Source organism: Miniopterus natalensis, chromosome 1, assembly GCF_054644295.1.
Source record: "Miniopterus natalensis isolate mMinNat1 chromosome 1, mMinNat1.hap1, whole genome shotgun sequence".
Taxonomy (NCBI): Eukaryota; Metazoa; Chordata; class Mammalia; order Chiroptera; family Miniopteridae; genus Miniopterus; species Miniopterus natalensis.
Genome location: NC_142081.1, coordinates 75207656 through 75222599, shown reverse-complemented (window position 1 = coordinate 75222599; position 14944 = coordinate 75207656). Strand labels below are relative to the sequence as shown.

The following is a 14944-nucleotide window of genomic DNA, read 5'->3' as shown; positions in this document are numbered from 1 at the left end:
GACACTAACCGTTACCAACCAGACTCTATCTATTCACAGGAAAGATTTCCCAATTTGCTTAAGTCCCTTCGCTATGGAAAGATCTCTGGGAACTATATACCCTATTTTCAAGAGACTGCCCTATCTCCTGCACCCATATACAAGCGGACGTCAAAGTCCTCTCTTATTCTAGGTCAAGACTAGGGGCGTCTATGTCAAAGTTCCTTCCGCCCTGCAAAACTTGAGTCTGGGAGTGAAAAAGAAAAGAGACTCAATAGTTATAATGGCATAAAGGTGCAGGCAATGCAACTTGTCTGTGCTTTACAAATGTCAATGAATGCTTTAAAACGTCAACCCCTGAAATGCAGCAATCGGAGATAATGTAAGTTTTGCTTTTTGTTTTTTACAGAAAGTGTAAGGCAGCTGCAAGATAACCAACAAACAACCAGCTTCATTTTTGTGTAGAGAGGACTGTTGCTTATGCATGGATTATTTTATTCGGTCACACCGCTTTGTTTGGGCAGCAGCACCATCAGTGATGTCATCTTCTAAAACAGACCAGAATGTATGGGCATATTGTGCCAACAGCCCAAATCAATGACCTAGGTAATGCAATCAGGCTAACACTATTATTCCTCATCTAAATCCCCAAGCCCATAAAAAATAATGCTAATCTGATGGATGTTCAAGGAATATGTTACGTGGGAAAGAAAATCAAGCCCTTGGTTAATTTTATTTAAATTCTAATATCTACTTACAGGAAACACATCACAGAATCTAATATCATTGTGTCTACATCTCGTTTTATTTTTGTATTAGTAAGTTAAAAAGTTTATTAACAATCACACACTTTCTTGGATAAGAATATTTTTAGAGTCTATGTTCACTAAAGGAGTGATCTCCAAATGCATATTCACCTAGCACACCAAAATATTCCACAACTGCAGCATCAGAATGATTTACAGCATTCCTGATAGAGGAGGCAGGGTTGTTTTATTGTTTGGGGTAAAAAAAAAAATTTTTTTTAGGAAAGTTACAGCTTTTAATTTCATCTCCTCTTACATTTTGTGATTCAATTGATTCATAATGGGCATAATACGGATTTAAGCAGATTTAAATTTTTTCAACGTCTGGAAATGTAAGCTTTCTGAGCTGAAAAATGTTTCTTTAAAAGGTGTGTAGGGTACAGAACCAGTAAGTTTTTCATTGGTTTAAAAATATACACTGTGCACCTACTAGCGAGGCGGGTAGGCGCGCAGCTCGCGTTTGCAGACAGCACACCTGAGCCCCCCGAGGGCCAGGCGGGACCCAGCCGCACGGGGGCGGGGCCACGAGCGAGCCGGAAGTCGCTCCTCCGCGTCTCGCGCCGCCTACGCTGCGCTCCGAGGGCAGAGCTCGCGCGGCGCGCGGCCGGAACCGGCGGGGTCTCCGCGCGAGCCCGAGCCATGGCCGAAAGCGGCCGGACGCCTCAGGCCCGGGCGCTCCTGCAGCAGTGCCTGCGCGCCCGGCTGCAAGTACGCCCCGCCGAGGGGGACTCCGCGGCCCAGTGGGTGGAGGTAACGTCCGTCCCGCAGTTCCCGCCGTCCTCCCGCGCGCAGGGGCGGCTCTTTCCTGGTTGTCCCGGTGACTCGTCTCCCCGCGTCCGCCCCGGAGCCGGCCACGCGGCGCCCGGCGCGTTCCGTGGGCGGCAGGGAACTTCCGGCCCGTCTGCCCAAAACTGCCCCCCGAGGCCTGGCTGCGCCGGGCTCCTCGGCCCCGCGCCACCGGCCCGGCTCCTCCCCCTCGGGCTTGTTCCCCGGGAGGAGCTCGTCCCCTGCTTAGGGCCGCGGGAGTTTGAACTTCCTCTCACCGGCCGCCTGGTGCGCTCGGTGGACTTGAGACCCGAGGGTCGCGGACCTCTCGCGCTCGCCACGCCTTGGCGTTGCCCTGGCCTTGCCACGCCCTTGCCACGCCCTTGGCGTTGCTGCACCAGGATGGTTCGGGCTAGTTGGTTAGATTTATTGCAAATGTACAAGGTCCGTTTTGGCTTGATTGCCCTTTAGGTTGACTGCAGCCGTGTCAACCTAGAAATGAGATTGTCCAAGAAACAATTCTTTTTTTCAAGGAACTTTAAAAAGTTTGACTAATTCCCAAATAGAAACAAAGGCCACTAGTTTTATAACAATGTCGCCTTGTTATGGAACACATTTTCTCCAAAGAACTTGAAACCTTCACATCAATATGATTTCCTTCTACTTATATTTGCTTTTTTAAGACAGCCTGGCCCCACCCCAGGCAAAAACAAATGTTCTTTGAGACCCCTGACTTATTTTTGGAGTAAGAGGAAATAAGGAAAAAAACGGTAGTTCATAATTAAGACTTTTGGAGGCACTCAGAAACTTTCATGTAGGAGCATCTCATCCACTCATCTTACCTGCTGAATGTGGTCCCAGATCTAGCATTTATTCCTTAACAAAATTATAGTCATTATTTTAAATACTTCCCATAAACTTATGATATGTGGGTGATTTTTCTTAAATCAGAATCTGTTATACCCTCTGCTAACTTGGGAATGTTTATAAGCATAAACATTCCTATTTTTTCTCCCTCCCCTTTTCTTTCTCAAAAATTCATGTTTCTTCATTTCTTATTTTTGTTATGGCCTTTTCTGAGATCTTGATTTCTCTTCCATATATTGAAATTTTATTCTTTTTATATTTGCCATCTTATGCAGAGAATTACCTGTTTTTATAGTTGCCTCATGGGACAGTAAATCCCAAACCGTTAATCCTTTCCATTTCTTCATGCTTCTTCATCTTCATGCCACATCTCCTTATGCAAAATCACAAATACGTTGGCAACCTTCCAAACTATCAGTCTGCATTTATTAACTTTAAAAGTGATTTTAAAGCTTTCTTTTTCACTCATACACATGGTGAAATTAATATAAAGAGATACAGTGGTGCCACGGTTTTCAAATGTAATCTGTTCTGGGAGACCGTTCGAGTTCTGAAACGTTTGAAAACCGAGGGATCCACAGCTGACAACTGGGCCTCAGGATCTTGCCCTCAGTGAAAGCTGCGTGCATGTTCGACTTCTGAGGTGTGTTCGAAAACCGAAGCATTTACCTCTGGGTTTACAGCGTTGGTAAACCGAAATGGTCGTCAACAGAGGCGTTTGAAAACCGAGGTACCACTGTATTGAAAAAATAAATTCTCTTTCTCAAGCATCCTCTCCCCTATTCTATGATCAAAAGTTGGAATTTTTTAAAAACATTTTAATTGGCAAAAGACTTGAAAGTTATTTTGCATTTTTAGTTTCCTACATTTAGAGCTTTGCTGTCACAGACTAATTTTTTTTTCTTGGGAGGTGAACTTTTTAAAGCTACAGTAAGAATTATCTGTACTTTTCTATATATTTGATATGTTGTATACTGAAATAAGCTACAAGGCAAGTGATCTTACCTGAAGAGGGGAACTTGTAGGTCACAATTTAAGATTTATTATTGGAATAAACTAAAAGAAAATACCCTTATGAGGAGGTAGTATAAGGCGTGAAAAGAATAGATGTCTGTCAGATACTTAATTCTGACATTGCAAGTTTCCAAACATGAATATGCTTGAGATTTTGGCTCATGCTAAAACAATCCCGGTGGAGAGGCCTGTGTCAATGGTGCAGATAACTATCATTCAACCTGCCAGCTCCTTATGTGTGTGCATTGGAGGCTCTTGCTTGTTCCAGAAGCAAAATTGCACTTTTTAAAAATTACATCTTTTGCAGATAAATCAGGTGTGAGAGCAGAACTGCATTTATATTTGCATAGAAGACAATAGATCCTGCAAGATACAGTTGAACTTAAATGCAATCAACAAATAATTCGAGTTCCTGTCATATACAAAACAGTTTGTAAAGTGCTTTGGGAGTTAAATATAAAATAAATTGTGTCCCAGCCCCTAAGTTTGTTTTTACATATTCATTTAATGAACAGTTACTATGAACCAGGCACTGTTTTAAGCACCTTACAAGTATTAACTCATTTAATCTTCATAGTAGCTCTTGGACTCAATAGGATTAATCTGCAGAATAAAAAATTTAATGATTTACTCAGCAGCAAAAGCAAACTGTTTATCAAGTGTCTCTTTCCCATACAGTCCCTATCTTACACCAGCTAATAAAGAAATATCCAAGTCATTACATAAAATAAATAAGCTTGCATTCCTGGTAACAGACAACATCATGATGTAGAACTTGGTATCATAAATGCAATTTACAAGGCCTAATAATTATGTTTGTTTAAAGCATTAACAATAACAAGAAATAATTGGAAGGTTTCTTGGGGTTTTTTGAAATAAAATCAGACCCTTATTTTCATGATCTGCAAGTAAATGGATCAGGAGGAATAAACAGTGATGATGTCATCAGCCATATGAAATATAATATGAATTCATTTGGTATTGAATAAATGGGGCCCTGCAAACTAAATGTTTCAAAGTATGTCAGCCTTACTTAGGGAAGGAAACTAGTTCATAATCTAATGATTTTGATTAGAAGTAAATGTTTGAAGGTAAAACTTGTGGTCTTCACTGCTGTTGGCTGTATTTTAAACTTAATTTTCAAAAAAAATGATAATTGAGATTGAATATTGAAAAAGATTTTGTTTTTTCACATATTTAAGAAATCAATATTGTAAAACTTAATTCTTTGCCTTTAACCTTTACATCTATAACAGTTGTGAAATTTTATTCATTTTCTATCTCTACATAGAAGTTTCTTTCTAACCTGAGTTTACTGTGGTGATTTATCATAGATTCAAAGAGGATTAGTGATCTACGTGTGCTTTTTCAAGGGAGCTGAAAAAGAACTTCTTCCCAAAATGGGTACGTGTTTGATGTTTCTTTTTCCAGAAGGGGCAAAAGGCACAGTCTTAAATTTACTGGCAAGTTGTAAATGACTTAAACTCTGTACTGTTGTTGACTTTAGCTGTTTGCCTATTCCAAAGTTTAAAGTAAGCAGGTGTGGAATTCTTTTAAATCGTGGGCAGCCTTTCAGATGGTTTATAAGAATGTACACACACACAGACAACATACTGAGATTCAGCCAAGGATACAGAAACTTGTTGGAAGCTGGGTGGCCACATAGAGACAAACAGATGCTGCATTTCTTAATATAGTTTTCTTATCTCCCAGAGCCCCTAACAGGGGCATGTAGGTGGCACTGGATGTACAAGATATGGCCTCTTCAAATCTGGACAGCTCAGGTTAGCATAATTATTATGGAAGACTTTAACCCTTTATGCATTTATTTTTAGGAAAAGTATATAATTATAAGGTTCTCCTGATTCTTGAACCAAGCTCTGTGTCATTACATCCACACTTCCTCCAGGGGCAGAGAAAGCAGAGTCAATGTTTAAGTATCTCTGAACAATAATTTACCTGCCTGCAGCCTTCCAGTATACTGCATTGTCCATAGCCCTGCACATTCCTTGTGATAATTACATAAGTACTGTCTCAAGACAGTATTTGATATAATAATTATATCCCCCCAAAAAAGCCTAAAATAATGTCACTATCCCTAAAATTGGGGACAAGTTATATTCTCTTTATTAGTAGACAGCACCCATTAGTTTGATTAAGAAGATATAAATTAGCCAAATGGGTAGTGGAAGCAGAAGTTAACCTAAAAGAGCTTTAAGTAGTGGAACTCAAGGGTAAATAGACCAGTGAAGAACAGCTTAGACTAAAGGCTAAAACTCCTGGAGGGAATTCTATATTTAGACATCAAACATGTTTGACAGTTTGTCCGTGGATGAAAACTAGATTTAAGAAGGGACCTATGATGGGTGAGGATGGAAAGCCAGTAACTGTAATGGTTTAAAATTTGAATCTGGAAGATAATAGGGAGCTTAGAGAAAGTGAAATGAGGGCTCCTGTTATAGAGGATTACTTACCAGGACCTAATGCTTGGGAATTCTGTCCATTTAAGTTCATATTTTGCCTTGAATTAAATCTTTATTAACCATAAAAAACTATAGTAGAAATCTTCAATAATAGGAATAGAATTTTTGTCATTGTGATTTAAGATTGATATCCTAAAGTTGTTTTTATATATTTTAACTGGATCTTAATCATAAGGTAAAAAAACCCAACCACATCCAAGCTGAATTTTGTTTTACAGTAATTAAATCCTATGTGCTTTCAAAAATGTCTTCCTGAGTTCACTTTGAATACATGTATAGATTGTTGTGAATTAAAAACACTGAGGAGGTTTGTTTGCCTTAACTGTTTTAGTGGATAGTCAAACACAAAGCTTTATCATGTTTCTCAGTAAAGAACTGTGACTGTAAGAATCACATTCTGCTGATGTCAGTTATAAGCAAAATAAGTCCATCTGTTATAGATAGCATTAGCTTGTAGTTCACTCTATTCCAGAAGGTAAAGTACGTTAGTATGATGGGATTCTCTTAAACCCCACCTCATACTTATTACATGGATTCAGATCTTTCCAATCAAATCATGTGCCCTTGGGAACATAACTGTCAGTTATATCCATAAAGTCTGAGGTAGCATGGCAAATAGATGTGCAGAATCTTCCTCAATTCATCTTCAGTATAATTGGACTGAGATCCAGGGACCTGTCAAAACTTAACTTTCCATATACATCATTAGAGATACTTGACTGATAACCTGTCTTAGGATCTTTGAGTTTCCAACGTGCCATTAATTCATTACCTCATTTTAATTCTACTTACTGACAATTTGTATTTATATTATATTTACTTCTGCATACTGATATTTGCATACCAACAGCATTAATTGAATTATCAGTTATAGCCTATATAGGCAGGTGTGGGGAAGTATAATAAATTGTACTTACCCCTCTGACCTGTTATTTCAGAATTACCTCTCTACTCTGTTACTAGCCTGAGCCCTGGATAGCTAGATGGTGAGTTCCGTTGGAATGAAGTACTCTGGAGAGTTACAATTTCCCTAGAAGCAATCAATAAGGACTGCTGGCTATGTAGCAAAGTCCTATTTGTAATAGAGAATATTAGAGATATTTTTAAATTGATGGTAGTTAAGTGAAAATTGATAGTGCTTGGCTTAGTTGGTTGGAGCATTGTCTCATGTACCAAAAGGCTGTGGGTTCAGTTCCTGGTCTGGGGACATACCTAGGTTGTGAGTTTCATCTCCGGTTGGGGCTCGTACAGGAGGCAACTAATCAGTGTTTCTCTCTCCCTCTTCCTCTCTCTCTCTCTCTCTCTCCCTCTCTAAAATAAATTTTTTTTTAAAAAAAATACACCATACCCTCAGGTGAGGATTTAAAAAAAAGAAAAGTGATAGTAGTTAATGCATAACTTAATTCATTTGGATGGTCACCTTGGCAGATTTTTACCAAGTTAATTCCCTGATTCAGTTTGTAGAGTGGGGCAGTCATACTGAATTCTTACTAATATTTACTACAGAACCTATGATAATTGAAACCATTGACTACCCCACCAGAAAGCATACCTTTCAAGCCTAATTATTGGACAGTAGTATGAGGTTTATATAGTTTATTTTACCATTTGTCTTCTCAGAACTATTGTTTACAAGCTGAAGCTACTTATACTTTATAGAAGTAGGAAGACCCTAAGGCTATTTACATTAAGCATTTCTTTTGTTTATTGTTTTTGAAATGGCTAATGTAAAGGTTTTCTAAGTTTAGACTTTTTGGTACACATCAATATGGTGATTTTGATACTTCTTGTTAGCTATAAGTATTAATTTCATAAGTGCCATAAAAATAATAATACCATGTCTTCTGTATGTATATGAAGATAATGCCAATAATTCTAAACCTTTTGATTTATTTTTTCAGTTTTAACAATGAATTTCTGATGATTCTTGCTTTCACCTTTACTCTTCCCCCATGGGTTATATTTGTAAAATGATTAGTCCGTATTTATAGTGCCTTTGAGATTATGAAATTGTAAAAGCAGTTGGTTTATAATGGGATTGAACCTGGTACCTTTGTCTCAGCTTAGAACTCTAAGCAACTAAGTTTAAAATAATAAATGCGCTAAACCTTTTATTTAATATTCATTCTTTTTTAAATTTTTTAAAATTTATTGATTGATGAGAGAGAGGGAAATATTGATTTGTTGTTCCACTTATTTATACATTCATTGGTTGATTCTTGCATGTGCCCTGACCATGGATCGAACCTGCAACTTGGCATATTGGGACAATGCTCTAACCAACTGAACTACCTGGCCAGGGTTAATATTCTTTCTATAAAGCAGGATTCAGTGTGAGGAGGATTTATCATGGTCTTTTTCTAATGGCATTTGCTTATGAAATGTAAAAAGGAACAAGAAGGCAAAATCATCTCCTGTATTCCCCTGGAGCAACAATATTTTGAGGTTTCATTATACAGTTAATTTAATCCTTTCCGGGTGAACTTATTGTTAGGAGATCTTAACTACCAAGTCACATTTAAAGCATTATGCCATTTTCTGCATGAAATTTGCCTTGTTTTTCATGCTTAGATCATTCAGCTTAGTAAAGCAGTTCTTAAAATCTAAATAGAGACTTTGGGTAAAAAGCATGAGCTGAAAAACTGGGTTTTATATATGAGATTTGCTGAATAGAAAACTGTTGGTTTTCTTTATTTTTTCCTTCATTTGTTTTTCATTTCAAAACCTTTTCCCTTTCTTCCCTACCCAGTTAATACACTGCTAAATGTGAAATTAAGTGAAACAGAAAATGGCAAGCACGTCTCTATATTGGACCTACCTGGCAACATCCTTATCATCCCTCAAGCCACCCTTGGGGGCAAAGTAAAAGGAAGAAACATGCAGTATCACTCTAACTCTGGAAAAGAAGAAGGGTTAGAACTTTATTCCCAATTTGTGACTCTGTGTGAAAAAGAATTAGCTGCTAACAGCAAGTGTGCTGAAGCTGGGGTTGTGGTGGAACATGGCACTTACGGGAACAGGCAGGTGTTAAAGCTGGATACCAATGGACCATACACACACCTGGTTGAGTTTTGAAAAATTAAAAAGTAGTTTCTACAGTTGTTTTCTGGTATAAAATGATCTGGACTATAATTAGATTTTCCCTGCTTCTTTTTGAATGTACTCATCTGCTGCATTTTTAGACAAGAAAATCCTGGGTCCCATCCATAACTCTGCAACCTGTTGATTGAATGACCTTCCCAGTCACCTAAACTCTGGACCTCAGTCACCTTTCATTCTGCTCTCCCTACACTTTGACTTGAAATTTTGAGAAATGCTTTTCATTCACTTTACGGTCATTGTGGAAAAGTTCTTAGAGAGCTGTATTTAAGTATTTTGCAATGAAGAGTTTTGTGCAGTCAAGAAAAATATACTTCTTATACCCTCAAATTTATGTAGTATGTAATAAAAAATGACTATTAAATTTGTTAAAAATCCAGCACAAACCAATTATAATTTTGTCCATTTTGTTTTACTATCAGTTGAATACGTCATTTACTGTTCTTTTTAATATTTATGAAAATGTAATATAGAAATGTTACTATGTATTATATTATTACTTTTCAAGGATATCCAAGTATTTTTAAATTATTTTAAGAATCTTCAATTGGCATAGAAACAAGGCATGGGGGATTAAAAGTTGTATTTATTTACTATACCAACGGGTTAATATTCTGTTTCTCAGTTTTTTACCATAACAGTGTATATCTCATTTTTTTGTTTTTCATTTTTAAAAATTACTGCTTCATGAAACTAGTATCAGTTTATAATTTTTTAGGCAGTTCCTTTCTTATTGAATTAGATTGCTAAGAAAAGAAGAAGAGGGAAGCCTTCTACTGGAATTATTTGAAAACAAATTCACTTGTTTTCCATATTATCTACTTAATGATTTGAAGCCAGTGTAATTTTTTCTATTAGTGCATGTCTCTGTTCTCCCTCATCTAACACCACCTCCTGCAAAATTTACATGTTGAAGTTCCCCAAAATGATGGTATTTGGAGATGGGGTCCTTTGACAGTAATTAGGGCTGATTAGGTCATGAGAGTGAAGCTTTCATGACAGGATTAGCATCTTCATAAGAAGAGACACCAGAGAGCTTGCTCACTGTCTCCCCACCACATGAGGATGCAATGAGAAGGGGTCCATTTACAAGCCAGGAAGAGAACCCGTACCAGAAACTGACCGTGCTGCCATCTTGATCTCAAACTGCTAACCTCCCAAACTGTGAGAAAGTAAATTTCTGTTTAAGCCACCTAGTCAATACTATTCTGTTACGACACCCCATGCTAAGAGATAGACAGCTAATCAAGTAGACTTTTCAAAGGCAAGAGAGGAAGATATATAAGAAACTGAAAGAATAAATGAATCAATACAATGTAATACTCTGTTTTTGCAAACTCCTCCAACATGATTTTAAAAATTTTAAAGAGTGAAAAGTAAAAACCAAATAATAATTCTAATTACCAAAAAGATAAAGAAATTAACCTGAATAAACTTAAGAAGCTGCTAAAAATTCTTAGTTTTATCATTTCTTTAGGTCAGTGTTCCTAAGATACTTAAAATTTTTATCACAAAAATATCCTATTTTCTCTATATTCTTCCTGTACTATTCTATTTTGGAAGTTGAGAATCAATAACTGGCTTGGTAATGAGCTCTTTGTCCTTAACTTTTGCTTTATTGATTTATAATACACTTATTGAAATGTAATAAACTATTCATAAACTTGCAAACTCTAATTTTCTCAAAGCTTCTACAAGGAGGTGTATATGTCTTTCAAAAAGATTATGTGTTTCCTATTTTAAATTATTTTGATTTTGTGTCTAGGTGAAATGCTGACTCACAGACCTAGATTGCTATTTTATAGTTCAGGCAATTCTTTAAAAGAAACAATTTGCTTGAGAATAGCAATTTCAACCACATGAAGGTTTATTAAGCAGAAAGTGATGGCCAATTTTGTTCTATTTTCCAAGGAAGCTAAAACAAGAGGCAGAAGAAATAGTGGATATGAAAATAACAACACCTTGGCTTTCTGTAGCTCTTCTGGCCCAAGGTGCTCAAAGAACCTTCAATAAATATCTCATTTTATCTTCCCAGTATATAATGAGGATAGTGCTGTGGGAAGTAAGACAATTCTTAAATAATTTTCTCAGGGTCACAGTAAGGAGGAATAATTTCCATCTTCCTGACTTTTCTTGTAATAAGGAGTTGTTGGAATTGATCTTGATAAAAGTTTAGCATCTCTCAGTGTTGGTCATTTGATGAAGAATAGCCAATAAATTGGCTTATTTACTAAATTAGGTGGCAGAGTTATGAAAAAAGTCACAGGGATGTAATGTACAGCATATGTAATATAGTCAACAATATTATAATAACTGTATGGTGTCAGATATGTACTAAGTTTATCATGGTGAACAATTTGTAAGGTATATAAATGTACGATCACTATATTGTGCACCTGAAACTAATATAATACTGTATGTCAACTATAATTTTGGAAGCATTCCAAGAGGGCTGCAGAGTAGGTGGAAGCTGCGCTCCCCTGCTCCCAGTCCAAAACCGGATGTACAGCTAACTTATAATCAACTTGAATGACCAACTGAAGGCTAGCTGAACTGAAATATTATAACCAAGGATTTCCAAAGCCACATAGAGACTGGTAAGAAGGGTGGAGATGCGGAAAGGGATAGCCCCCGCCCCCAGGTGGAGCAGCTGAGAAACCAGAAGGATAACTGCTGTAAAACGCCTTCCTCCCAGGGTATGGGCTCAACCCCACACAGGATCCCCAATCCAACGCAACAGAGACAGGAAGAGGAGCTCGCATAGCATCTGGTGGTGAAGATCATTGGGGATTCATTCTGCCTGGGAAACCCAGATACCACTATTTTTACAGCACCAGCCTGGGGAGTGCACTGCACAGTCTCCAACTGCTGGCGAGGCCACTCTGCCATGCTCGGTCCTGCGGAGGGGTCTGCTGGCTGTACCCAGCCTGGCACTGGCATAAGAATAGGCCTATACGTCAATGGAACAGAACAGAGAGCCCAGGAATAAACCCATGACTTTATGGTCAATTAATATTTGACAAAGGAGGCAAGAGCATACAATGGAGTAAAGACAGTCTCTTCAATAAATGGGGGGAAAAAATGAAACTAGACCACCAACTTACACCATACACAAGAATAAACTCAAAATGGAAAAAAGATTTATATAAATATAAGTCACGAAACCATAAAAATCCAAGAAAACATAGTCAAAATCTCAGACATCTCTTGTAGCAATATTTTTCCCGATATATCTCAGGCAAGAGAGAGGAAAAAATTTAAAAATGGGGCTACATTAAACTAAATGGCTTTTGCACAGCAATGGAAAACATCAAAATGAAAGGGGAACACACTGAATGGGAGAGCATATTTGACAACAATACAACTGCTAATGGGTGAATTTCCAAAATATATAAAGAATTTACACACCTCAACACCAGGAAGACAACCCAATTAAAAAATGGGCAAAGGACCTGAGTAGACATTTCTCCAAAGAGGACACACACATGGCCAAGAGACATATGAAAAGATGCTCAACGTCACTAATCACCAGAGAGATACAAATTAAAACCACAACGAGACATTACCTCACACCTGTCAGAATGACTATCATCAATAAATCAATAAATCAACCAGTGCTGGCGAGGATGTGGAGAAAGGGGAACCCTCATGCACTGTTGGTGGGAATGCAGACTGGTGCAGCCACAGTGGAAAACAATATAAAATTTCCTCAAAAAATTAAAAATGGAACTTGCCTTTTGACCCAGTGATCTCACTTCTGGGAATATATCCTAAGAGTCCCAAAACACTAATTTGAAAGAATATACGCACCCCTAAGTTCATTGCAGCATTATTTACAATAACCAAGATCTGGAAACAGCCCAACTGCCCATTAGTAGATGAGTGGATAAAAAAGCTGTGGGACATTGCCAGGCTGGCGTGGCTCAGCAGTTGAGCATGGACCTATGATCCAGGAAGTCGAGTTTGATTCCCGGTCAGGGCACACGCCTGGGTTTCAGGCTTGATCCCCAGCAGGGGCGTGCAGGAGGCAGCCAATCAATGACTCTCATCATTGATGTTTCTCTCTCTCTCTCCCTCCCCTTCCTCTCTCTGAAATCAATAAAATATATTTTAAAAAAAGAAAACCTGAATTTGAGTCCTTTGTAAAACAAACTTCGTGAACCAAATAAAAATGTCTTTATGTTATTTATAAATATGAATTTTGATGCAACAAGCTCTCTTAGACTCCTCTATATTTAATACAAAATAAAGCAGTTCTGTGGGCTGCATCACAAATAGCCAACTTCGTGATAAATATGACCTTGCTTCTTCTTACTAGGCTTTCCCATTGAATCAATTATTTGCACTGGGTTACCCAGCTTTTTTCTTTTAAGAAGCGTAATAAAATTTGACCTATTGCATCAGCTTTTTATCTGAATGTGAAAAGAACAATTTATGTAGAGAATGCGCCACACCCTGTGTAACAAACAGTATCTGAGAACCATTAGCTAATACTGTCATAAGCAGTTAGGGTTGGGAAAGTAATTGCAAGCTTTTTTTTTTTAAGGGGAGGTGGTAGGGACTCTTTTAGTGAATGTCTGACCATACTAGCAAAAATGCCATCCTTGGATCCAGCTTAGACACACTCTTTACCTAGTTTTTTACTACATGGATAAACTAAGGCACACTTTATACTCCAGGCACTTTTAACTTACTTTGCAGCCCCAAGGTAAATCTCTTAATAAGTAGATGCATTCAGTCATCTTCAGAGTTTAGTTTGCTCAGTGCCTGGATTATCCTCTCTCCTGATTACATTCAGATATTTCTCAGGACTTTGATTTCTTTTCATTATCTATACCTGCCTTTTTTAAGACAGATGTTGAAAATGTTCTGACATTTGCTTAATACTGCATCGTAGGTAGTTGCTCTCTGTCTGAAGGTTGTACTCCTGCATCTCACCCTTGACTTCCTGAATCAAAATTTCTGAGAAGGGGCCTGGGACTCTGCAGTTTAACAGTCACTTTTCCCCACCTGTGACTCACACAGACTAGCATCTGAGAACGGACTGTATAGTGGTCAAGCCCTCTGAATCAAGGGTTCAGAGGCCTTTGTTGGAGCCTCAGCTTTCCCATAGAGTGTGTGTCTTACAGTACCCTAGGGTATCTCAATCCCTCCAGGACTCATCGCAAAAGGGAGGGATTTGTACTTGGCAAATTCTAAGATCCCGCTCAGCGCTATCATTTGTGGAACTCTGAAAACTGAACCTTGTAAATTAGAAGGAGGTGTTTTAAACTTTAATCAGAGGAACTGGAAAAAAAATGTTTAGGTTTGTATTCATTTAAGCTACAGTTGTCTCTTTTAATTCAACTATGTGCGTTACTCTTCAAAATAACTAAATTCTTCCTGCATCTCGTGAGTTTTCATTTGGTTTTTAACAGCTTGGAGTTTTAAAAGCTTAGAATCTGGTTTTTAAAAGATAGACTGAGCTTCAGGCATTTCACTCAGCCCTTTGCCATTTCATAGCTCCATGTTTCCTTGGTGATCCCAGTGTTCATAGTCTGCCAGGTCCACTTTCAGCCACTGCCACTCTGCATTCCTTTTACATTGTGGATAATATCGTTTTTCCCCTCTTCTCCTTACTATAAAGAAAGTGACTTATTTTCTCAGGGTTCTGAGTTGGCAGAAGTTACTGCAAGTTGTACAGCTGTATTTACTAGCAAGAGAGTTTCATTGTCTTAAGCAATGATTAAATGTTGTGCCTTCAATTACCTTGCTGTTGGGTAGCGGTTTTTTCCATTATAAATCTGGGCCTAATTTTAGTTTCAAGGTGATTTCAGAATATTATTTTAAATGTTGCTCAGTGTTCTTGCTATCATCTCATAAATAATAATGATGGGTATCCTCAGACAAAGATTTTTTTTTTAACTTTTTCTTTTCAGTGATATTATAAAT

General features: G+C 37.9%; 1 protein-coding gene across 2 annotated transcripts; it reads left to right on the top strand.

The window, feature by feature from the left end:
- Nucleotides 1-1416: 1416 nt before the first annotated feature.
- DTD2 (D-aminoacyl-tRNA deacylase 2) lies at nt 1417-10684 on the top strand. Of its 2 annotated transcripts, none has more exons than XM_016209498.2 (3): nt 1417-1493; nt 4766-4835; nt 8664-10684. In XM_016209498.2, the coding sequence occupies exons 1-3, from the start codon at nt 1425-1427 to the stop codon at nt 8987-8989; spliced, it is 465 nt and encodes a 154-aa protein (XP_016064984.2). In that variant the 5' UTR covers nt 1417-1424; the 3' UTR covers nt 8990-10684. The 2 variants fall into 2 exon arrangements, with proteins under 2 accessions (XP_016064984.2, XP_087671336.1); XM_087815210.1 differs by having other exon boundaries at nt 1417-1535.
- Nucleotides 10685-14944: the final 4260 nt, after the last annotated feature.